This window comes from Pimephales promelas, chromosome 22 (assembly GCF_988280905.1).
Source record: "Pimephales promelas chromosome 22, fPimPro1.hap1.1, whole genome shotgun sequence".
In the NCBI taxonomy this organism is placed as follows: domain Eukaryota; kingdom Metazoa; phylum Chordata; class Actinopteri; order Cypriniformes; family Leuciscidae; genus Pimephales; species Pimephales promelas.
Genome location: NC_142790.1, coordinates 4,014,082 through 4,038,518, shown reverse-complemented (window position 1 = coordinate 4,038,518; position 24,437 = coordinate 4,014,082). Strand labels below are relative to the sequence as shown.

Below are 24,437 nucleotides of genomic sequence, written 5' to 3'. Positions count from 1 at the left end.
AAAATGTGTTTTACTTAACGTAGGCTGCATTTTAATATGCAAGTGTTAGATTAAAACTCCAAATAACAGTATGTTTACAAACAATGTTCTGTATAATGAATGTACAGAATATGAAGGTGCTAAAAGGTTAAGAAATATTCAAATAATATACTCGTACATGAGATGAAAACTTTCTTAGTCTTCTAAAAAATATTTTTATTCGACATGGAGGTGGTTACCTCATGGACACCATGTTGCGATCACATGACCAGCTGTGTCACACAATTGAAAATCCATTCAGATTGAATCCATGAATATACATTTAAAAAGAAAAGGAACAAAAGATAGACTCATGCAGTTAGTAAACAAACTTAATGCATCCAGGCCAGCAGGTTTAAGTATAAAGTCCAAAACTACCGGGATGAAGAGCTAGCAAAGCAATAGACAAAGCACACTACTGTAGCTCAATCCCACCCGGAGCAGGTCTAGTAGGATCGGCTACATTTGGTGCCGTGACCCGGATGGGAGTTAGGTTTAGGGGGGTGGGTGTAACATAGGCCAAGAGTGCATGTAAACCTCACTCCCCTGGCCTAAAGCAGCGCATTAGCTAGTGAATGACACTAAAAGAGGGGTGCCCAACCCTGCTCCTGCCCATCTTCTGTCCTGCACAGTTTATCTCCAACCCTAATCAAACACACCTGAAGCAACCAATTAAGGTCTTCAGGATCACTTGAACAGTAAAGGCAGGTGTGTTTGATTAGGGTTGGATATGAACTGTGCAGGACAGTCGATCGGCAGGAGCAGGGTTGGGAACCCCTGCGCTAGAAGTTGTGGTCTGTAGCGTCCCTGTTAGCGCACCCGCCTCCCATAACGTCCCATAAAGTTACATAACTAGTTTAAGCAGCAAGACTTCTGCTTCACCAGCTAAATTGGCATTAAACCAGCATTAAACCAGATTAGACCAGCCAATGGACCAGACTGGAAACTCAAATTCATGTTGTAGTGGTGAAGGTGCCGTGTCTAAATGGTAACCTTCATACTGAGAAACTCTTACATCCTAACCTTTGACAGCAAAAATGAGATTGCAGGACTTAAGTGAGGATGTCCTTCAAATACGAGACACGCACTTTAGCACTTAAGAATAGCTTTATGTCAAATACAGAGCGATCACATTTAGTAGCATCTTGTGTGAAATACTCGGCATGATGGATAGACGACAACATTGTGACTGACAGTAAATGATGAAGCCTGCTCCAGGTAAAATACAAATTAAGTGCTCTATTATAGACAAATAGGGATAAACGGAATGAAGAGTGTGAAATGACACCGTGAAAGAGTGAGCGAGGTTCCAAGAAGCTCCGTTACGGCATTAAAGGATATGCACATTACTATAGCAGACCATTTAGTCCACCTCTTTGAAGTCCTGGATAGAGATTCTGAGATTTGCTGAGAGGGTTGAAGGAATAGTTCATCTTAAAATTAAAATGCTATATGACTTACTTTCTAGTTTTGCTCTTTTTCAGGATAGGAACTCCAGCAAATAATGCATCAAATGTGTCCTTTTCCTCAATATTTCTCAGCAGAAAGTCAGTCGCACTGTTTTGAAATGGGAATGGATCAGTAAAAGAACAATCCCTTTAGGGGTAGCATGCTAGCATGTTTTGCTAAACATAAACACCAAATTTATTTGCAGTAAATGTTAGCACAGCTGTCAAAATTCTCTCCTTTATCAATACTCTCCACAGATTAGCAAACATGCTACCGCATTAAAACATGTTACTCCATTGTGTTTCATGTAAATCATTCCAGAAGTCGGCAGCTCATGGGCGCGCTATCATACTCTCCACTTTAAGGAAGAAAGAATGCCATGCTAATTGGTGCAGCGATGCGGCAATGATTGAGGAGCCCGAGAGATCCTTTGTGCCTGGAACCAGTGTTTACCTCAAAGATAGCACAGACGACACACAGACATGCTCGCTTGCTAATGAAACACTTCAGCAATCACATGCTAAATAGAACCTCCCTCGAGTGCTCTTGCTTTCTCTAAGTCTCGCACTCTTTTCTTGCATGCGCAGGCCTGAGCAACAGTGACTGCAGGCAGCAGGGGAAGTCCGTGTGTTACAGTGTCAACTGGACGGCAGGCGACACCCAGCTGGAGGTTCTCAACGCGTTTACTGGGAAGAGGAGGGACTCCGGGGCTCCGTCCAGACTCTGCAAGCATGCGCTTTTTGCACGCTGGATCAGACTCTATCGCAAGGTGAGCTTACTTTATTTAACACAACAGACATGATGTCAGCATCTTAAATTGTAAAGTGACATGAAGGCACACACACTAACTAGGTTCACAATTCATGACACACGCAGGCATTTGCATTCTAAGTGTTGCCACTAGGGGCACTATAGCAAGCATTTGCTTAAAGGGTTAGTTCACCCAAAATTGAAAATGATCCCATGAGTTACCATCCTCCACTTTTATAATGGATAGGTGCACTTTTATGATAGATGCACTTTTATGATGGATAGATGCACTTTTATGATGGATAGGTGCACTTTCATGATGGATAGATACACTTTTATGATGGATAGGTGCACTTTTATGATGGATAGGTGCACTTTTATGATGGATAGGTGCACCTTTATGATGGATAGATGCACTTTTATGATGGATAGGTGCACTTTTATGATGGATAGATGCACTTTTATGATGGATAGATGCACTTTTATGATGGATAGGTGCACTTTTATAATGGATAGATGCACTTTTATGATGGATAGGTGCACTTTTATGATGGATAGATGCACTTTTATGATGGATAGATGCACTTTTATGATGGATAGGTGCACTTTTATAATGGATAGATGCACTTTTATGATGGATAGATGCACTTTTATGATGGATAGGTGCACTTTTATAATGGATAGATGCACTTTTATGATGGATAAATGCACTTTTATGATGGATAGATGCACTTTTATGATGGATAGATGCACTTTTATGACGGATAGGTGCACTTTTATGACGGATAGGTGCACTTTTATGATGGATAGGTGCACTTTTATAATGGATAGATGCACTTTTATGATGGATAGGTGCACTTTTATAATGGATAGATGCACTTTTATGATGGATAGATGCACTTTTATGATGGATAGATGCACTTTTATGATGGATAGGTGCACTTTTATAATGGATAGATGCACTTTTATGATGGATAGATGCACTTTTATGATGGATAGGTGCAATTTTATAATGGATAGATGCACTTTTATGATGGATAGATGCACTTTTATGATGGATAGATACACTTTTATGATGGATAGGTGCACTTTTATGATGGATAGGTGCACTTTTATGATGGATAGGTGCACCTTTATGATGGATAGATGCACTTTTATGATGGATAGGTGCACTTTTATAATGGATAGATGCACTTTTATGATGGATAGGTGCACTTTTATGATGGATAGATGCACTTTTATGATGGATAGATGCACTTTTATGATGGATAGGTGCACTTTTATAATGGATAGATGCACTTTTATGATGGATAGATGCACTTTTATGATGGATAGGTGCACTTTCATGATGGATAGATACACTTTCATGATGGATAGATACACTTTTATGATGGATAGGTGCACTTTTATGATGGATAGGTGCACTTTTATGATGGATAGGTGCACCTTTATGATGGATAGATGCACTTTTATGATGGATAGGTGCACTTTTATAATGGATAGATGCACTTTTATGATGGATAGGTGCACTTTTATGATGGATAGATGCACTTTTATGATGGATAGATGCACTTTTATGATGGATAGATGCACTTTTATGATGGATAGGTGCACTTTCATGATGGATAGATACACTTTCATGATGGATAGATACACTTTTATGATGGATAGGTGCACTTTTATGATGGATAGGTGCACTTTTATGATGGATAGGTGCACCTTTATGATGGATAGATGCACTTTTATGATGGATAGGTGCACTTTTATAATGGATAGATGCACTTTTATGATGGATAGGTGCACTTTTATGATGGATAGGTGCACTTTTATAATGGATAGATGCACTTTTATGATGGATAGATGCACTTTTATGATGGATAGATGCACTTTTATGATGGATAGGTGCACTTTTATAATGGATAGATGCACTTTTATGATGGATAGATGCACTTTTATGATGGATAGGTGCACTTTTATAATGGATAGATGCACTTTTATGATGGATAAATGCACTTTTATGATGGATAGATGCACTTTTATGATGGATAGATGCACTTTTATGACGGATAGGTGCACTTTTATGACGGATAGGTGCACTTTTATGATGGATAGGTGCACTTTTATAATGGATAGATGCACTTTTATGATGGATAGATGCACTTTTATGATGGATAGGTGCAATTTTATAATGGATAGATGCACTTTTATGATGGATTGGTGCACTTTTATAATGGATAGATGCACTTTTATGATGGATAGATGCACTTTTATGATGGATAGGTGCAATTTTATTATGGATAGATGGACTTTTATGATGGATAGGTGCACTTTTATAATGGATAGATGCACTTTTATGATGGATAGATGCAGTTTTATGATGGATAGGTGCACTTTTATGATGGATAGGTGCTCTTTTATGATGGATAGGTGCACCTTTATGATGGATAGATGCACTTTTATAATGAATAAATGCACTTTTATGATGGGTAGGTGCACTTATGATGGATAGGTACACTTTTATGATGGATAGGTGCACTTTTATGATGGATTGGCACACTTTTATGATGGATAGGTGTACTTTTACGATGGATAGGTGCACTTTTATGATGGATAGATGCACTTTTATGATGGCTAGATGCACTTTTATGACGGATAGATGCACTTTTATAATGGATAGGTGCACTTTTATGATGGATAGATGCACTTTTATAATGGATAGGTGCACTTTTATGACGGATAGATGCACTTTTATAATGGATAGGTGCACTTTTATGATGGATAGATGCACTTTTATAATGGATAGGTGCACTTTTATGATGGATAGGTGCACTTTTATGATGGATAGATACACTTTTATAATGGATAGGTGCACTTTTATGATGGATAGATACACTTTTATGATGGATAGGTGCACTTTTATATTGGATAGGTGCACTTTTATAATGGATAAGTGCACTTTTATAATGGATAAGTGCACTTTTATGACGGATAGATGCACTTTTATAATGGATAGGTGCACTTTTATGATGGATAGATGCACTTTTATGATGGATAGATGCACTTTTATGACGGATAGATGCACTTTTATAATGGATAGGTGCACTTTTATGATGGATAGATGCACTTTTATGATGGATAGGTGCACTTTTATGATGGATAGATGCACTTTTATAATGGATAGGTGCACCTTTATGATGGATAGGTGCACTTGTATGATGGATAGGTGCACTTGTATGATGGATAGATGCACTTTTATGATGGATAGGTGCACTTGTATGATGGATAGATGCACTTTTATGACGGATAGATGCACTTTTATAATGGATAGGTGCACTTTTATGATGGATAGGTGCACTTTTATGATGGATAGGTGCACCTTTATGATGGATAGATGCACTTTTATGATGGATAGGTGCACTTTTATAATGGATAGATGCACTTTTATGATGGATAGGTGCACTTTTATGATGGATAGGTGCACTTTTATGATTGATAAATGCACTTTTATGATGGATAGATGCACTTTTATAATGGATAGATGCACTTTTATGATGATAGGTGTACTTTTATGATGGATAGATGCACTTTCGTCATGGATAGATGCACTTTTATGATGGATAGGTGCACTTTTATGATGGATAGATGGACTTTTGTCATGGATAGATGGACTTTTATGATGGATAGATGTACTTTTATGATGGATAGGTGCAATTTTATGATGGATAGATGCACTTTTATGACGGATAGATGCACTTTTATAATGGATAGATGCACTTTTATGATGGATAGGTGCACTTTTATAATGAATAGATGCACTTTTTTGATGGATAGGTGCTCTTTTATGATGGATAGGTGCACTTTTATGATGGATAGGTGCACTTTTATAATGGATAGATGCACTTTTATAATGAATAGATGCACTTTTATGATGGATAGGTGCACTTTTATGATGGATAGATGCACTTTTGTCATGGATAGATGCACTATTATGATGGATAGGTGCACTTTTATGATGGATAGATGGACTTTTGTCATGGATAGATGCACTTTTATGATGGATAGGTTCACTTTTATGATGGATAGATGCAGTTTTATCATGGATAGGTGCACTTTTATGGACTTCAAAAAGAAAAAGAAACAGAAACATATATGAGAAACACACACACACACACATATATATATATATATATATATATATATATATATATATATATATATATATATATATATATATAACTATGATTGTATTCGTCTGGAAGAAGAATATCATACACCTAGGATGACTTGAGGGTGAGTAAATCATGGGCTAATTTTCATTTTTGGGTGAACTATCCATTTCAATGTAGAAATAACCTGATTTCATAATTAAACGCCACTAGCTAACCTTAACATACCATACTCTAGTCAAAACGTTCAGCGTTAATCATTTTCCATACTACACGGCGTCTTGAAAAGTATGCAGTGTTCAGGACATACCGCACAGTATGCAGTACACTTGTATTTTATTACCAACATAGCCATAAATTTGGACTGAAACAGGAGTTGCAATAGTCTTTTCTTCCCTGTTGTGACGTATATCTGAGTGAACCGGCTCAACCTAGGAGCGGGACTTGATTTGATCCACCGGGAATTGATTACATCGTTGTTGTTTGTTAATTGCTGTGATCTCATGTGAGTGACAGGTTGCTGTTGGGGAGGGATAATTATCCTGCCCTCGCGCCGGTACACACTCATCAGAGAAGAGATGGCAGTGGGAGAGGAAGGGGAAGTTAATGTTTACTTAAAAAAATAATGATGTGCACAGATATATCATTTACAATAAACACTGGAATATTCTATAAAAAAAAATAACAACCGCCAATTTTGATTTCATAGTGACTTTTTATAGCCGCTTTTCCACCATAAGGTCGAATGGTTTTAAGAACGCTTGCAGTTATATTTCCATTTGACCTTGGTTCGGCGCGGCAAGATTACAAACCGTTGGCTAACGGTTGTTTACTTAGCTCAAATAGTGCGCTGGCAGCCAAGCAATAGACAGTAACCAATCCTGAGTGGTGACTTCACTACATGCATTCTCAGCACGGTTAGCCAACCATAACGCCATAACATCCTCCATAACGCGGTCGCTATTTACATCTCATATCGTCAGTACTCCTGTGTCACAAAGGTTATGAATGATGCATTTGTATTAAATTCCAAAGAGCTCCGTAATCAGCCTCACGGGGGGAAATGAAACCATATCCGTACCTACTGGCCTGCTGGGCCGGATCGGCACATAATGGACCGGTTAAGCAATGATAATGGTTTAGCTTGACAGTGGAGAAGTGGCTTTTAAGTCCCGTTCACACTCAAATCGATAAATTTGAAGTCGCTGTTCTGTTGGTTTGCATCCATTAGTAGTTGCATCATATCGCTGTTTTTAAAGGGATAGTTCACTTTGAAATTAATCTTTGGGATGTTTTAGCTTACCACTTTTATGATGGATAGGTTTTATGATGGAAAATGGAGGCTCTAGACCCTTCCAGAGCTGAGGAATCGAAACTCAAAAATTCGACCCGAAAAAAAAAAACGACAGTGGTACCCCTTTCGTTTTTTTTTTTTGGGCGAAAAATGAAGTTTCTCCAATCTTCTCAAAACTCTGGATTCTGATAAAGGGCCATGAGACTTAAACCTGAGTGCAAAAATGGAGGCTCTAGACCCTTACAGAGCTGAGATATCAAAACTCAAAAATTCGACCTGAAAAACAAACGACAGTGGTACCCCTTTCGTTTTTTTTTTCTGGCGAAAAATGAAGTTTCTCCAATCTTCTCAAAACTCTGGATTCTGATAAAGGGCCATGAGACTTAAACCTGAGTGCAAAAATTGAGGCTCTAGACCCTCCCAGAGCTGAGATATCGAAACTCAAAAATTCAACCCGAAAAAAAAAACGACAGTGTTACCCCTTTCGTTTTTTTTTTTTTCGGGCGAAAAATGAAGTTTCTCCAATCTTCTCAAAACTCTGGATTCTGATAGAGGGCTCAGGTTTAAGTCTCATAGCCCTCTATCAGAATCCGGAGTTTTGAGAAGATTGGAGAAACTTCATTTTTCGCCCGAAAAAAAAAAAACGAAAGGGGTAACACTGTCGTTTTTTTTTTCGGGTCGAATTTTTGAGTTTTGATATCTGAGCTCTGGAAGGGTCTAGAGCCTCCATTTTTGCACTCAGGTTTAAGTCTCATGGCCCTCTATTAGAAACCAGAGTTTTGAGGAGATTGGAGAAACTTATTTTTTCACCCGAAAAAAAAAAAAAACCAAAGGGGTACCACTGTCGTTTTTTTTTCGGGTCGAATTTTTGAGTTTCGATATCTTAGCTCTGGAAGGGTCTAGAGCCTCCATTTTTGCACTCAGGTTTAAGTCTCATGGCCCTTTATCAGAATCCAGAGTTTTGAGAAGATTGGAGAAACTTCATTTTTCGCCCGGAAAAAAAAAACGAAAGGGGTACCACTGTCGTTTTTTTTTTTGGTCGAATTTTTGTGTTTCGATATCTCAGCTCTGGAAGGGTCTAGAGCCTCCATTTTTGCACTCAGGTTTAAGTCTCACGGCCCTCTATCAGAATCCAGAGTATGAGAAGATTGGAGAAACTTCATTTTTCGCCCAAAAAAAAAAAACTGAAAGGGGTACCACTGTCGTTTTTTTTTTCGGGTCGAATTTTTGAGTTTCGATATCTCAGCTCTGGAAGGGTCTAGAGCCTCCATTTTTGCACTCAGGTTTAAGTCTCATGGCCCTTTATCAGAATCCAGAGTTTTGAGAAGATTGGAGAAACTTCATTTTTCGCCCGAAAAAAAAAAACGAAAGGGGTACCACTGTCGTTTTTTTTTTCGGTCGAATTTTTGTGTTTCGATATCTCAGCTCTGGAAGGGTCTAGAGCCTCCATTTTTGCACTCAGGTTTAAGTCTCACGGCCCTCTATCAGAATCCAGAGTTTTGAGAAGATTGGAGAAACTTCATTTTTCGCCCGAAAAAAAAAACGAAAGGGGTACCACTGTCGTTTTTTTTTTCGGGTCGAATTTTTGAGTTTCGATATCTCAGCTCTGGAAGGGTCTAGAGCCTCCATTTTTGCACTCAGGTTTAAGTCTCATGGCCCTCTATCAGAATCCAGAGTTTTGAGGAGATTAGAGAAACTTCATTTTTCACCCGAACAAAAAAAAAACAAAGGGGTACCACTGTCGATTTTTTTTCGGGTCGAATTTTTGAGTTTCGATATCTCAGCTCTGGAAGGGTCTAGAGCCTCCATTTTTGCACTCAGGTTTAAGTCTCATGGCCCTTTATCAGAATCCAGAGTTTTGAGAAGATTGGAGAAACTTCATTTTTCGCCCGAAAAAAAAAAAAACGAAAGGGGTACCACTGTCGTTTTTTTTTTCGGGTCGAATTTTTGAGTTTCGATATCTCAGCTCTGGAAGGGTCTAGAACCTCCATTTTTGCACTCAGGTTTAAGTCTCATGGCCCTCTATCAGAATCCAGAGTTTTGAAGAGATTGGAGAAACTTCATTTTTCACCCGAACAAAAAAAACCCAAAGGGGTACCACTGTCGTTTTTTTTTCGGGTCGAATTTTTGAGTTTCGATATCTCAGCTCTGGAAGGGTCTAGAGCCTCCATTTTTGCACTCAGGTTTAAGTCTCATGGCCCTCTATCAGAATCCAGAGTTTTGAGGAGATTGGAGAAACTTATTTTTTCATTCGAAAAAAAAAACCCAAAGGGGTACCACTGTCGTTTTTTTTTCGGGTCGAATTTTTGAGTGTCGATATCTCAGCTCTGGAAGGGTCTAGAGCCTCCATTTTTGCACTCAGGTTTAAGTCTCATAGCCCTCTATCAGAATCCGGAGTTTTGAGAAGATTGGAGAAACTTCATTTTTCGCCCGAAAAAAAAAAAAACGAAAGGGGTAACACTGTCGTTTTTTTTTTCGGGTCGAATTTTTGAGTTTTGATATCTGAGCTCTGGAAGGGTCTAGAGCCTCCATTTTTGCACTCAGGTTTAAGTCTCATGGCCCTCTATTAGAAACCAGAGTTTTGAGGAGATTGGAGAAACTTATTTTTTCACCCGAAAAAAAAAAAAACCAAAGGGGTACCACTGTCGTTTTTTTTTCGGGTCGAATTTTTGAGTTTCGATATCTTAGCTCTGGAAGGGTCTAGAGCCTCCATTTTTGCACTCAGGTTTAAGTCTCATGGCCCTTTATCAGAATCCAGAGTTTTGAGAAGATTGGAGAAACTTCATTTTTCGCCCGGAAAAAAAAAACGAAAGGGGTACCACTGTCGTTTTTTTTTTTGGTCGAATTTTTGTGTTTCGATATCTCAGCTCTGGAAGGGTCTAGAGCCTCCATTTTTGCACTCAGGTTTAAGTCTCACGGCCCTCTATCAGAATCCAGAGTATGAGAAGATTGGAGAAACTTCATTTTTCGCCCAAAAAAAAAAAAACTGAAAGGGGTACCACTGTCGTTTTTTTTTTCGGGTCGAATTTTTGAGTTTCGATATCTCAGCTCTGGAAGGGTCTAGAGCCTCCATTTTTGCACTCAGGTTTAAGTCTCATGGCCCTTTATCAGAATCCAGAGTTTTGAGAAGATTGGAGAAACTTCATTTTTCGCCCGAAAAAAAAAAACGAAAGGGGTACCACTGTCGTTTTTTTTTTCGGTCGAATTTTTGTGTTTCGATATCTCAGCTCTGGAAGGGTCTAGAGCCTCCATTTTTGCACTCAGGTTTAAGTCTCACGGCCCTCTATCAGAATCCAGAGTTTTGAGAAGATTGGAGAAACTTCATTTTTCGCCCGAAAAAAAAAAACGAAAGGGGTACCACTGTCGTTTTTTTTTTCGGGTCGAATTTTTGAGTTTCGATATCTCAGCTCTGGAAGGGTCTAGAGCCTCCATTTTTGCACTCAGGTTTAAGTCTCATGGCCCTTTATCAGAATCCAGAGTTTTGAGAAGATTGGAGAAACTTCATTTTTCGCCCGAAAAAAAAAAAACGAAAGGGGTACCACTGTCGTTTTTTTTTTCGGGTCGAATTTTTGAGTTTCGATATCTCAGCTCTGGAAGGGTCTAGAACCTCCATTTTTGCACTCAGGTTTAAGTCTCATGGCCCTTTATCAGAATCCAGAGTTTTGAAGAGATTGGAGAAACTTCATTTTTCACCCGAACAAAAAAAACCCAAAGGGGTACCACTGTCGTTTTTTTTTCGGGTCGAATTTTTGAGTTTCGATATCTCAGCTCTGGAAGGGTCTAGAGCCTCCATTTTTGCACTCAGGTTTAAGTCTCATGGCCCTCTATCAGAATCCAGAGTTTTGAGGAGATTGGAGAAACTTATTTTTTCATTCGAAAAAAAAAACCCAAAGGGGTACCACTGTCGTTTTTTTTTCGGGTCGAATTTTTGAGTGTCGATATCTCAGCTCTGGAAGGGTCTAGAGCCTCCATTTTTGCACTCAGGTTTAAGTCTCATAGCCCTCTATCAGAATCCGGAGTTTTGAGAAGATTGGAGAAACTTCATTTTTCGCCCGAAAAAAAAAAAAACGAAAGGGGTAACACTGTCGTTTTTTTTTTCGGGTCGAATTTTTGAGTTTTGATATCTGAGCTCTGGAAGGGTCTAGAGCCTCCATTTTTGCACTCAGGTTTAAGTCTCATGGCCCTCTATTAGAAACCAGAGTTTTGAGGAGATTGGAGAAACTTATTTTTTCACCCGAAAAAAAAAAAAAACCAAAGGGGTACCACTGTCGTTTTTTTTTCGGGTCGAATTTTTGAGTTTCGATATCTTAGCTCTGGAAGGGTCTAGAGCCTCCATTTTTGCACTCAGGTTTAAGTCTCATGGCCCTTTATCAGAATCCAGAGTTTTGAGAAGATTGGAGAAACTTCATTTTTCGCCCGGAAAAAAAAACGAAAGGGGTACCACTGTCGTTTTTTTTTTTGGTCGAATTTTTGTGTTTCGATATCTCAGCTCTGGAAGGGTCTAGAGCCTCCATTTTTGCACTCAGGTTTAAGTCTCACGGCCCTCTATCAGAATCCAGAGTATGAGAAGATTGGAGAAACTTCATTTTTCGCCCAAAAAAAAAAAACTGAAAGGGGTACCACTGTCGTTTTTTTTTTCGGGTCGAATTTTTGAGTTTCGATATCTCAGCTCTGGAAGGGTCTAGAGCCTCCATTTTTGCACTCAGGTTTAAGTCTCATGGCCCTTTATCAGAATCCAGAGTTTTGAGAAGATTGGAGAAACTTCATTTTTCGCCCGAAAAAAAAAAACGAAAGGGGTACCACTGTCGTTTTTTTTTTCGGTCGAATTTTTGTGTTTCGATATCTCAGCTCTGGAAGGGTCTAGAGCCTCCATTTTTGCACTCAGGTTTAAGTCTCACGGCCCTCTATCAGAATCCAGAGTTTTGAGAAGATTGGAGAAACTTCATTTTTCGCCCGAAAAAAAAAACGAAAGGGGTACCACTGTCGTTTTTTTTTTCGGGTCGAATTTTTGAGTTTCGATATCTCAGCTCTGGAAGGGTCTAGAGCCTCCATTTTTGCACTCAGGTTTAAGTCTCATGGCCCTCTATCAGAATCCAGAGTTTTGAGGAGATTGGAGAAACTTCATTTTTCACCCGAACAAAAAAAAAACAAAGGGGTACCACTGTCGATTTTTTTTCGGGTCGAATTTTTGAGTTTCGATATCTCAGCTCTGGAAGGGTCTAGAGCCTCCATTTTTGCACTCAGGTTTAAGTCTCATGGCCCTTTATCAGAATCCAGAGTTTTGAGAAGATTGGAGAAACTTCATTTTTCGCCCGAAAAAAAAAAAACGAAAGGGGTACCACTGTCGTTTTTTTTTTCGGGTCGAATTTTTGAGTTTCGATATCTCAGCTCTGGAAGGGTCTAGAACCTCCATTTTTGCACTCAGGTTTAAGTCTCATGGCCCTCTATCAGAATCCAGAGTTTTGAAGAGATTGGAGAAACTTCATTTTTCACCCGAACAAAAAAAACCCAAAGGGGTACCACTGTCGTTTTTTTTTCGGGTCGAATTTTTGAGTTTCGATATCTCAGCTCTGGAAGGGTCTAGAGCCTCCATTTTTGCACTCAGGTTTAAGTCTCATGGCCCTCTATCAGAATCCAGAGTTTTGAGGAGATTGGAGAAACTTATTTTTTCATTCGAAAAAAAAAACCCAAAGGGGTACCACTGTCGTTTTTTTTTCGGGTCGAATTTTTGAGTGTCGATATCTCAGCTCTGGAAGGGTCTAGAGCCTCCATTTTTGCACTCAGGTTTAAGTCTCATGGCCCTTTATCAGAATCCAGAGTTTTGAGAAGATTGGAGAAACTTAATTTTTCGCCCGAAAAAAAAAAAAACGAAAGGGGTAACACTGTCGTTTTTTTTTTTCGGGTCGAATTTTTGAGTTTCGATATCTCAGCTCTGGAAGGGTCTAGAGCCTCCATTTTTGCACTCAGGTTTAAGTCTCACGGCCCTCAATCAGAATCCAGAGTTTTGAGAAGATTGGAGAAACTTCATTTTTCGCCCGAAAAAAAAAAACTAAAGGGGTAACACTGTCGTTTTTTTTCGGGTTGAATTTTTGAGTTTCGATATCTCAGCTCTGGAAGGGTCTAGAGCCTCCATTTTTGCACTCAGGTTTAAGTCTCATGGCCCTCTATCAGAATCCAGAGTTTTGAGGAGATTGGAGAAACTTAATTTTTCACCCGAACAAAAAAATACCAAAGGGGTACCACTGTCGTTTTTTTTTCGGGTCGAATTTTTGAGTTTCGATATCTCAGCTCTGGAAGGGTCTAGAGCCTCCATTTTTGCACTCAGGTTTAAGTCTCATGGCCCTCTATCAGAATCCAGAGTTTTGAGGAGATTGGAGAAACTTATTTTTTCACCCGAAAAAAAAAAAACCAAAGGGGTACCACTGTCGTTTTTTTTTCGGGTCGAATTTTTGAGTTTCGATATCTTAGCTCTGGAAGGGTCTAGAGCCTCCATTTTTGCACTCAGGTTTAAGTCTCATGGCCCTTTATCAGAATCCAGAGTTTTGAGAAGATTGGAGAAACTTCATTTTTCGCCCGAAAAAAAAAAACGAAAGGGGTACCACTGTCGTTTTTTTTTTTCGGTCGAATTTTTGTGTTTCGATATCTCAGCTCTGGAAGGGTCTAGAGCCTCCATTTTTGCACTCAGGTTTAAGTCTCACGGCCCTCTATCAGAATCCAGAGTTTTGAGAAGATTGGAGAAACTTCATTTTTCGCCCGAAAAAAAAAAACGAAAGGGGTACCACTGTCGTTTTTTTTTTCGGGTCAAATTTTTGAGTTTCGATATCTCAGCTCTGGAAGGGTCTAGAGCCTCCATTTTTGCACTCAGGTTTAAGTCTCATGGCCCTCTATCAGAATCCAGAGTTTTGAGGAGATTGGAGAAACTTCATTTTTCACCCGAACAAAAAAAAAACAAAGGGGTACCACTGTCGATTTTTTTTCGGGTCGAATTTTTGAGTTTCGATATCTCAGCTCTGGAAGGGGCTAGAGCCTCCATTTTTGCACTCAGGTTTAAGTCTCATGGCCCTTTATCAGAATCCAGAGTTTTGAGAAGATTGGAGAAACTTCATTTTTCGCCCGAAAAAAAAAAACGAAAGGGGTACCACTGTCGTTTTTTTTTTCGGGTCGAATTTTTGAGTTTCGATATCTCAGCTCTGGAAGGGTCTAGAACCTCCATTTTTGCACTCAGGTTTAAGTCTCATGGCCCTCTATCAGAATCCAGAGTTTTGAAGAGATTGGAGAAACTTCATTTTTCACCCGAACAAAAAAAACCCAAAGGGGTACCACTGTCGTTTTTTTTTCGGGTCGAATTTTTGAGTGTCGATATCTCAGCTCTGGAAGGGTCTAGAGCCTCCATTTTTGCACTCAGGTTTAAGTCTCATGGCCCTTTATCAGAATCCAGAGTTTTGAGAAGATTGGAGAAACTTAATTTTTCGCCCGAAAAAAAAAAAACGAAAGGGGTAACACTGTCGTTTTTTTTTTTTCGGGTCGAATTTTTGAGTTTCGATATCTCAGCTCTGGAAGGGTCTAGAGCCTCCATTTTTGCACTCAGGTTTAAGTCTCACGGCCCTCAATCAGAATCCAGAGTTTTGAGAAGATTGGAGAAACTTCATTTTGCGCCCGAAAAAAAAAAACTAAAGGGGTAACACTGTCGTTTTTTTTCGGGTTGAATTTTTGAGTTTCGATATCTCAGCTCTGGAAGGGTCTAGAGCCTCCATTTTTGCACTCAGGTTTAAGTCTCATGGCCCTCTATCAGAATCCAGAGTTTTGAGGAGATTGGAGAAACTTCATTTTTCACCCGAACAAAAAAAAAACAAAGGGGTACCACTGTCGATTTTTTTTCGGGTCGAATTTTTGAGTTTCGATATCTCAGCTCTGGAAGGGTCTAGAGCCTCCATTTTTGCACTCAGGTTTAAGTCTCATGGCCCTTTATCAGAATCCAGAGTTTTGAGAAGATTGGAGAAACTTCATTTTTCGCCCGAAAAAAAAAAACGAAAGGGGTACCACTGTCGTTTTTTTTTTCGGGTCGAATTTTTGAGTTTCGATATCTCAGCTCTGGAAGGGTCTAGAACCTCCATTTTTGCACTCAGGTTTAAGTCTCATGGCCCTCTATCAGAATCCAGAGTTTTGAAGAGATTGGAGAAACTTCATTTTTCACCCGAACAAAAAAAACCCAAAGGGGTACCACTGTCGTTTTTTTTTCGGGTCGAATTTTTGAGTTTCGATATCTCAGCTCTGGAAGGGTCTAGAGCCTCCATTTTTGCACTCAGGTTTAAGTCTCATGGCCCTCTATCAGAATCCAGAGTTTTGAGGAGATTGGAGAAACTTATTTTTTCATTCGAAAAAAAAAACCCAAAGGGGTACCACTGTCGTTTTTTTTTCGGGTCGAATTTTTGAGTGTCGATATCTCAGCTCTGGAAGGGTCTAGAGCCTCAATTTTTGCACTCAGGTTTAAGTCTCATGGCCCTTTATCAGAATCCAGAGTTTTGAGAAGATTGGAGAAACTTAATTTTTCGCCTGAAAAAAAAAAAAACGAAAGGGGTAACACTGTCGTTTTTTTTTTTCGGGTCGAATTTTTGAGTTTTGATATCTCAGCTCTGGAAGGGTCTAGAGCCTCCATTTTTGCACTCAGGTTTAAGTCTCACGGCCCTCAATCAGAATCCAGAGTTTTGAGAAGATTGGAGAAACTTCATTTTTCGCCCGAAAAAAAAAAACTAAAGGGGTAACACTGTCGTTTTTTTTCGGGTTGAATTTTTGAGTTTCGATATCTCAGCTCTGGAAGGGTCTAGAGCCTCCATTTTTGCACTCAGGTTTAAGTCTCATGGCCCTCTATCAGAATCCAGAGTTTTGAGGAGATTGGAGAAACTTAATTTTTCACCCGAACAAAAAAATACCAAAGGGGTACCACTGTGGTTTTTTTTTCGGGTCGAATTTTTGAGTTTCGATATCTCAGCTCTGGAAGGGTCTAGAGCCTCCATTTTTGCACTCAGGTTCAAGTCTCATGGCCCTTTATCAGAATCCAGAGTTTTGAGAAGATTGGAGAAACTTCATTTTTCGCCCGAAAAAAAAAAACGAAAGGGGTAACACTGTCGTTTTTTTTTCGGGCCGAATTTTTGAGTTTCGATATCTCAGCTCTGGAAGGGGCTAGAGCCTCCATTTTTGCACTCAGGTTTAAGTCTCATGGCCCTCTATCAGAATCCAGAGTTTTGAGAAGATTGGAGAAACTTCATTTTTCGCCCAAAAAAAAAAACGAAAGGGGTACCACTGTCGTTTTTTTTTCGGGTCGAATTTTTGAGTTTCGATATCTCAGCTCTGGAAGGGTCTAGAGCCTCCATTTTTGCACTCAGGTTTAAGTCTCATGGCCCTTTATCAGAATCCAGAGTTTTGAGAAGATTGGAGAAACTTCATTTTTCACCCGAAAAAAAAACAAAAACAAAGGGGTACCACTGTCGTTTTTTTTTTCGGGTCGAATTTTTGAGTTTCGATATCTCAGCTCTGGAAGGGTCTAGAGCCTCCATTTTTGCACTCAGGTTTAAGTCTCATGGCCCTTTATCAGAATCCAGAGTTTTGAGAAGATTGGAGAAACTTCATTTTTCGCCCGAAAAAAAAAAAAACGAAAGGGGTACCACTGTCGTTTTTTTTTTCGGGTCGAATTTTTTAGTTTCGATATCTCAGCTCTGGAAGGGTCTAGAGCCTCCATTTTTGCACTCAGGTTTAAGTCTCATGGCCCTTTATCAGAATCCAGAGTTTTGAGAAGATTGGAGAAACTTCATTTTTCGCCCGAAAAAAAACCGAAAGGGGTAACACTGTCGTTTTTTTTTTCAGGTCGAATTTTTGAGTTTCGATATCTCAGCTCTGGAAGGGTCTAGAGCCTCCATTTTTGCACTCAGGTTTAAGTCTCACGGCCCTCTATCAGAATCCAGAGTTTTGAGAAGATTGGAGAAACTTCATTTTTCTTCCGAAAAAAAAAAAAACGAAAGGGGTACCACTGTCGTTTTTTTTTCGGGTCGAATTTTTGAGTTTCAATATCTCAGCTCTGGAAGGGTCTAGAGCCTCCATTTTTGCACTCAGGTTTAAGTCTCATGGCCCTTTATCAGAATCCAGAGTTTTGAGAATATTGGAGACTTAAACCTGAGTGCAAAAATGGAGGCTCTAGACCCTTCCAGAGCTGAGATATCGAAACTTAAAAATTCGACCCGAAAAAAAAAACGACAGTGGTACCCCTTTCGTTTTTTTTTTTCGGGCAAAAAATTAAGTTTCTCCAATCTTCCCAAAACTCTGGATTCTGATAGAGGGCCATGAGACTTAGACCTGAGTGCAAAAATGGAGGCTCTAGCCCTTCCAGAGCTGAGATATTGAAACTCAAAAATTCGGCCCGAAAAAAAAAACGACAGTGGTACCCCTTACGTTTTTTTTTTTTTTTGGGCGAAAAATTAAGTTTCTCCAATCTTCCCAAAACTCTGGATTCTGATAGAGGGCCATGAGACTTAGACCTGAGTGCAAAAATGGAGGCTCTAGCCCCTTCCAGTGCTGAGATGTCGAAACTCAAAAATTCGGCCCGAAAAAAAAAACGACAGTGGTACCCCTTACGGTTTTTTTTGGGGGGTGAAAAATTAAGTTTCTCCAATCTTCCCAAAACTCTGGCTTCTGATAGAGGGCCATGAGACTTAGACCTGAGTGCAAAAATGGAGGCTCTAGCCCCTTCCAGAGCTGAGATATCGAAACTCAAAAATTCGGCCCGAAAAAAAAACGACAGTGGTACCCCTTACGTTTTTTTTTTTGGGCGAAAAATTAAGTTTCTCCAATCTTCCCAAAACTCTGGATTCTGATAGAGGGCCATGAGACTTAGACCTGAGTGCAAAAATGGAGGCTCTAGCCCCTTCCAGAGCTGTGATATCGAAACTCAAAAATTCGGCCCGAAAAAAAACGACAGTGGTACCCCTTACGTTTTTTTTTTTGGGGCGAAAAATTAAGTTTCTCCAATCTTCCCAAAACTCTGGATTCTGATAGAGGGTCATGAGACTTAGACCTGAGTGCAAAAAAGGAGGCTCTAGCCCCTTCCTGAGCTGAGATATCGAAACTCAAAAATTCGGCCCGAAAAAAAAACGACAGTGGTACCTCTTACATTTTTTTTTTGGGTGAAATATTAAGTTTCTCCAATCTTCCCAAAACTCTGGATTCTGATAGAGGGCCATGAGACTTAGACCTGAGTGCAAAAATGGAGGCTCTAGCCCCTTCCAGAGCTGAGATATCGAAATTTAAAAATTCTGCCCGAAAAAAAACCGACAGTGGTACCCCTTACGTTTTTTTTTTGGGGCGAAAAATTAAGTTTCTCCAATCTTCCCAAAACTCTGGATTCTGATAGAGGGCCATGAGACTTAGACCTGAGTGCAAAAATGGAGGCTCTAGCCCCTTCCAGAGCTGAGATATCGAAACTCAAAAATTCGGCCCGAAAAAAAAAACGACAGTGGTACCCCTTACGTTTTTTTTTTGGGGCGAAAAATTAAGTTTCTCCAATCTTCCCAAAACTCTGGATTCTGATAGAGGGCCATGAGACTTAGACCTGAGTGCAAAAATGGAGGCTCTAGCCCCTTCCAGAGCTGAGATATCGAAACTCAAAAATTCGGCCCGAAAAAAAAAAACGACAGTGGTACCCCTTACGTTTTTTTTTTTGGGGCGAAAAATTAAGTTTCTCCAATCTTCCCAAAACGCTGGATTCTGATAGAGGGCCATGAGACTTAGACCTGAGTGCAAAAATGGAGGCTCTAGCCCCTTCCAGAGCTGAGATATCGAAACTCAAAATTCGGCCCGAAAAAAAAACGACAGTGGTACCCATTACGTTTTTTTTTTTGGGCGAAAAATTAAGTTTCTCCAATCTTCCCAAAACTCTGGATTCTGATAGAGGGCCATGAGACTTAGACCTGAGTGCAAAAATGGAGGCTCTAGCCCCTTCCAGAGCTGAGATATCGAAACTCAAAAATTCGGCCCGAAAAAAAAAACGACAGTGGTACCCCTTACGTTTTTTTTTTTGGGGCGAAAAATTAAGTTTCTCCAATCTTCCCAAAACGCTGGATTCTGATAGAGGGCCATGAGACTTAGACCTGAGTGCAAAAATGGAGGCTCTAGCCCCTTCCAGAGCTGAGATATCGAAACTCAAAAATTCGGCCCGAAAAAAAAAACGACAGTGGTACCCCTTACGTTTTTTTTTTTTGGGGCGAAAAATTAAGTTCTCCAATCTTCCCAAAACTCTGGATTCTGATAGAGGGCCATGAGACTTAGACCTGAGTGCAAAAATGGAGGCTCTATCCCCTTCCATAGCTGAGATATCGAAACTCAAAAATTCGGCCCGAAAAAAAAAACGACAGTGGTACCCCTTACGTTTTTTTTTTTTGGGCGAAAAATTAAGTTTCTCCAATCTTCCCAAAACTCTGGATTCTGATAGAGGGCCATGAGACTTAGACCTGAGTGCAAAAATGGAGGCTCTAGCCCCTTCCAGAGCTGAGATATCGAAACTCAAAAATTCGGCCCGAAAAAAAACGACAGTGGTACCCCTTACGTGTTTTTTTTTTGGGCGAAAAATTAATTTTCTCCAGTCTTCCCAAAACTCTGGATTCTGATAGAGGGCCATGAGACTTAGACCTGAGTGCAAAAATGGAGGCTCTAGCCCCTTCCAGAGCTGAGATATCGAAACTAAAAAATTCGGCCCGAAAAAAAAACGACAGTGGTACCCCTTACGTTTTTTTTTTTTTTTGGGCGAAAAATTAAGTTTCTCCAATCTTCCCAACACTCTGGATTCTGATAGAGGGCCATGAGACTTAGACCTGAGTGCAAAAATGGAGGCTCTAGCCCCTTCCAGAGCTGAGATATCGAAACTCAAAAATTCGGCCCGAAAAAAAAACGACAGTGGTACCCCTTACGTTTTTTTTTTTGGGCGAAAAATTAAGTTTCTCCAATCTTCCCAAAACTCTGGATTCTGATAGAGGGCCATGAGACTTAGACCTGAGTGCAAAAATGGAGGCTCTAGCCCCTTCCAGAGCTGAGATATTGAAACTCAAAAATTCGACCCGAAAAAAAAAACGACAGTGGTACCCCTTACGTTTTTTTTTTTGGGTGAAAAATTAAGTTTCTCCAATCTTCCCAAAACTCTGGATTCTGATAGAGGGCAATGAGACTTAGACCTGAGTGCAAAAATGGAGGCTCTAGCCCCTTCCAGAGCTGAGATATTGAAACTCAAAAATTCGACCCGAAAAAAAAAAACGACAGTGGTACCCCTTACGTTTTTTTTTTTTTGGGCGAAAAATTACGTTTCTCCAATCTTCCCAAAACTCTGGATTCTGATAGAGGGCCATGAGACTTAGACCTGAGTGCAAAAATGGAGGCTCTAGCCCCTTCCAGAGCTGAGATATCGAAACTCAAAAATTCGGCCCGAAAAAAAAACGACAGTGGTACCCCTTACGTTTTTTTTTTTGGGTGAAAAATTAAGTTTCTCCAATCTTCCCAAAACTCTGGATTCTGATAGAGGGCCATGAGACTTAGACCTGAGTGCAAAAATGGAGGCTCTAGCCCCTTCCAGAGCTGAGATATCGAAACTCAAAAATTCGGCCCGAAAAAAAAACGACAGTGGTACCCCTTACGTTTTTTTTTTTGGGCGAAAAATTAATTTTCTCCAATCTTCCCAAAACTCTGGATTCTGATAGAGGGCCATGAGACTTAGACCTGAGTGCAAAAATGGAGGCTCTAGCCCCTTCCAGAGCTGAGATATCGAAACTTAAAAATTCGACCCGAAAAAAAAACGACAGTGGTACCCCTTACGTTTTTTTTTTTGGGCGAAAAATTACGTTTCTCCAATCTTCCCAAAACTCTGGATTCTGATAGAGGGCCATGAGACTTAGACCTGAGTGCAAAAATGGAGGCTCTAGCCCCTTCCAGAGCTGAGATATCGAAACTCAAAAATTCGGCCCGAAAAAAACGACAGTGGTACCCCTTACATGTTTTTTTTTTGGGCGAAAAATTAAGTTTCTCCAATCTTCCCAAAACTCTGGATTCTGATAGAGGGCCATTAGACTTAGACCTGAGTGCAAAACTGGAGGCTCTAGCCCCTTCCAGAGCTGAGATATCGAAACTCAAAAATTCGGCCCGAAAAAAAAACGACAGTGGTACCCCTTACGTTTTTTTTTTTGGGCGAAAAATTAAGTTTCTCCAATCTTCCCAAAACTCTGGATTCTGATAGAGGGCCATGAGACTTAGACCTGAGTGCAAAAATGGAGGCTCTAGCCCCTTCCAGAGCTGAGATATCGAAACTCAAAAATTCGGCCCGAAAAAAAAACGACAGTGGTACCCCTTACGTTTTTTTTTTTGGGGCGAAAAATTAAGTTTCTCCAATCTTCCCAAAACTCTGGATTCTGATAGAGGGTCATGAGACTTAGACCTGAGTGCAAAAATGGAGGCTCTAGCCCCTTCCAGAGCTGAGATATCGAAACTCAAAAATTCGGTCCGAAAAAAAAACGACAGTGGTACCCCTTACGTTTTTTTTTTTGGGCGAAAAATTACGTTTCTCCAATCTTCCCAAAACTCTGGATTCTGATAGAGGGCCATGAGACTTAGACCTGAGTGCAAAAATGGAGGCTCTAGCCCCTTCCAGAGCTGAGATATCGGAACTCAAAAATTCGGCCCGAAAAAAAACGACAGTGGTACCCCTTACGTTTTTTTTTTTGGGGCGAAAAATTAATTTTCTCCAATCTTCCCAAAACTCTGGATTCTGATAGAGGGCCATGAGACTTAGACCTGAGTGCAAAAATGGAGGCTCTAGCCCCTTCCAGAGCTGAGATATCGAAACTCAAAAATTCGGCCCGAAAAAAAAAACGACAGTGGTACCCCTTACGTTTTTTTTTTTTGGGCGAAAAATTACGTTTCTCCAATCTTCCCAAAACTCTGGATTCTGATAGAGGGCCATGAGACTTAGACCTGAGTGCAAAAATGGAGGCTCTAGCCCCTTCCAGAGCTGAGATATCGAAACTCAAAAATTCGGCCCGAAAAAAAAACTACAGTGGTACCCCTTACGTTTTTTTTTTTTGGGCGAAAAATTAAGTTTCTCCAATCTTCCCAAAACTCTGGATTCTGATAGAGGGCCATGAGACTTAGACCTGAGTGCAAAAATGGAGGCTCTAGCCCCTTCCAGAGCTGAGATATCGAAACTCAAAAATTCGGCCCGAAAAAAAAACGACAGTGGTACCCCTTACGTTTTTTTTTTGGGGCGAAAAATTAAGTTTCTCCAATCTTCCCAAAACTCTGGATTCTGATAGAGGGTCATGAGACTTAGACCTGAGTGCAAAAATGGAGGCTCTAGCCCCTTCCAGAGCTGAGATATCGAAACTCAAAAATTCGGCCCGAAAAAAAAACGACAGTGGTACCCCTTACGTTTTTTTTTTTTTGGCGAAAAATTAAGTTTCTCCAATCTTCCAAAAACTCTGGATTCTGATAGAGGGCCATGAGACTTAGACCTGAGTGCAAAAATGGAGGCTCTAGCCCCTTCCAGAGCTGAGATATTGAAACTCAAAAATTCGACCCGAAAAAAAAACCGACAGTGGTACCCCTTACGTTTTTTTTTTTGGGTGAAAAATTAAGTTTCTCCAATCTTCCCAAAACTCTGGATTCTGATAGAGGGCAATGAGACTTAGACCTGAGTGCAAAAATGGAGGCTCTAGCCCCTTCCAGAGCTGAGATATTGAAACTCAAAAATTCGACCCGAAAAAAAAAAACGACAGTGGTACCCCTTACGTTTTTTTTTTTTGGGTGAAAAATTAAGTTTCTCCAATCTTCCCAAAACTCTGGATTCTGATAGAGGGCCATGAGACTTAGACCTGAGTGCAAAAATGGAGGCTCTAGCCCCTTCCAGAGCTGAGATATCGAAACTCAAAAATTCGGCCCGAAAAAAAAACGACAGTGGTACCCCTTACGTTTTTTTTTTTGGGTGAAAAATTTAGTTTCTCCAATCTTCCCAAAACTCTGGATTCTGATAGAGGGCCATGAGACTTAGACCTGAGTGCAAAAATGGAGGCTCTAGCCCCTTCCAGAGCTGAGATATCGAAACTCAAACATTCGGCCCGAAAAAAAAACGACAGTGGTACCCCTTACGTTTTTTTTTGGGGGAGAAAAATTAAGTTTCTCCAATCTTCCCAAAACTCTGGATTCTGATAGAGGGCCATGAGACTTAGACCTGAGTGCAAAAATGGAGGCTCTAGCCCCTTCCAGAGCTGAGATATCGAAACTCAAAAATTCGGCCCGAAAAAAAAACGACAGTGGTACCCCTTACGTTTTTTTTTTTTTGGGCGAAAAATTAAGTTTCTCCAATCTTCCCAAAACTCTGGATTCTGATAGAGGGCCATGAGACTTAGACCTGAGTGCAAAAATGGAGGCTCTAGCCCCTTCCAGAGCTGAGATATCGAAACTCAAAAATTCGGCCCGAAAAAAAAACGACAGTGGTACCCCTTACGTTTTTTTTTTTTGGGCGAAAAATTAAGTTTCTCCAATCTTCCCAAAACTCTGGATTCTGATAGAGGGCCATGAGACTTAGACCTGAGTGCAAAAATGGAGGCTCTAGCCCCTTCCAGAGCTGAGATATCGAAACTCAAAAATTCGGCCCGAAAAAAAAACGACAGTGGTACCCCTTACGTTTTTTTTTTGGGGCGAAAAATTAAGTTTCTCCAATTTTCCCAAAACTCTGG

General features: G+C 40.1%; 1 protein-coding gene across 4 annotated transcripts in view; it reads left to right on the top strand.

Annotated features, from left to right (window-relative positions):
* Positions 1-24,437, top strand: part of adarb2 (adenosine deaminase RNA specific B2 (inactive)) — a 516,612-nt gene that overhangs the window by 410,384 nt on the left and 81,791 nt on the right. For all 4 annotated transcript variants that reach the window (XM_089125947.1, XM_089125946.1, XM_039667440.2 and 1 more), the window contains one exon: positions 2,055-2,236. In XM_089125947.1, the coding sequence (XP_088982073.1) occupies positions 2,055-2,236 (182 nt within the window). The remainder of the gene's footprint in view (positions 1-2,054; positions 2,237-24,437) is intronic.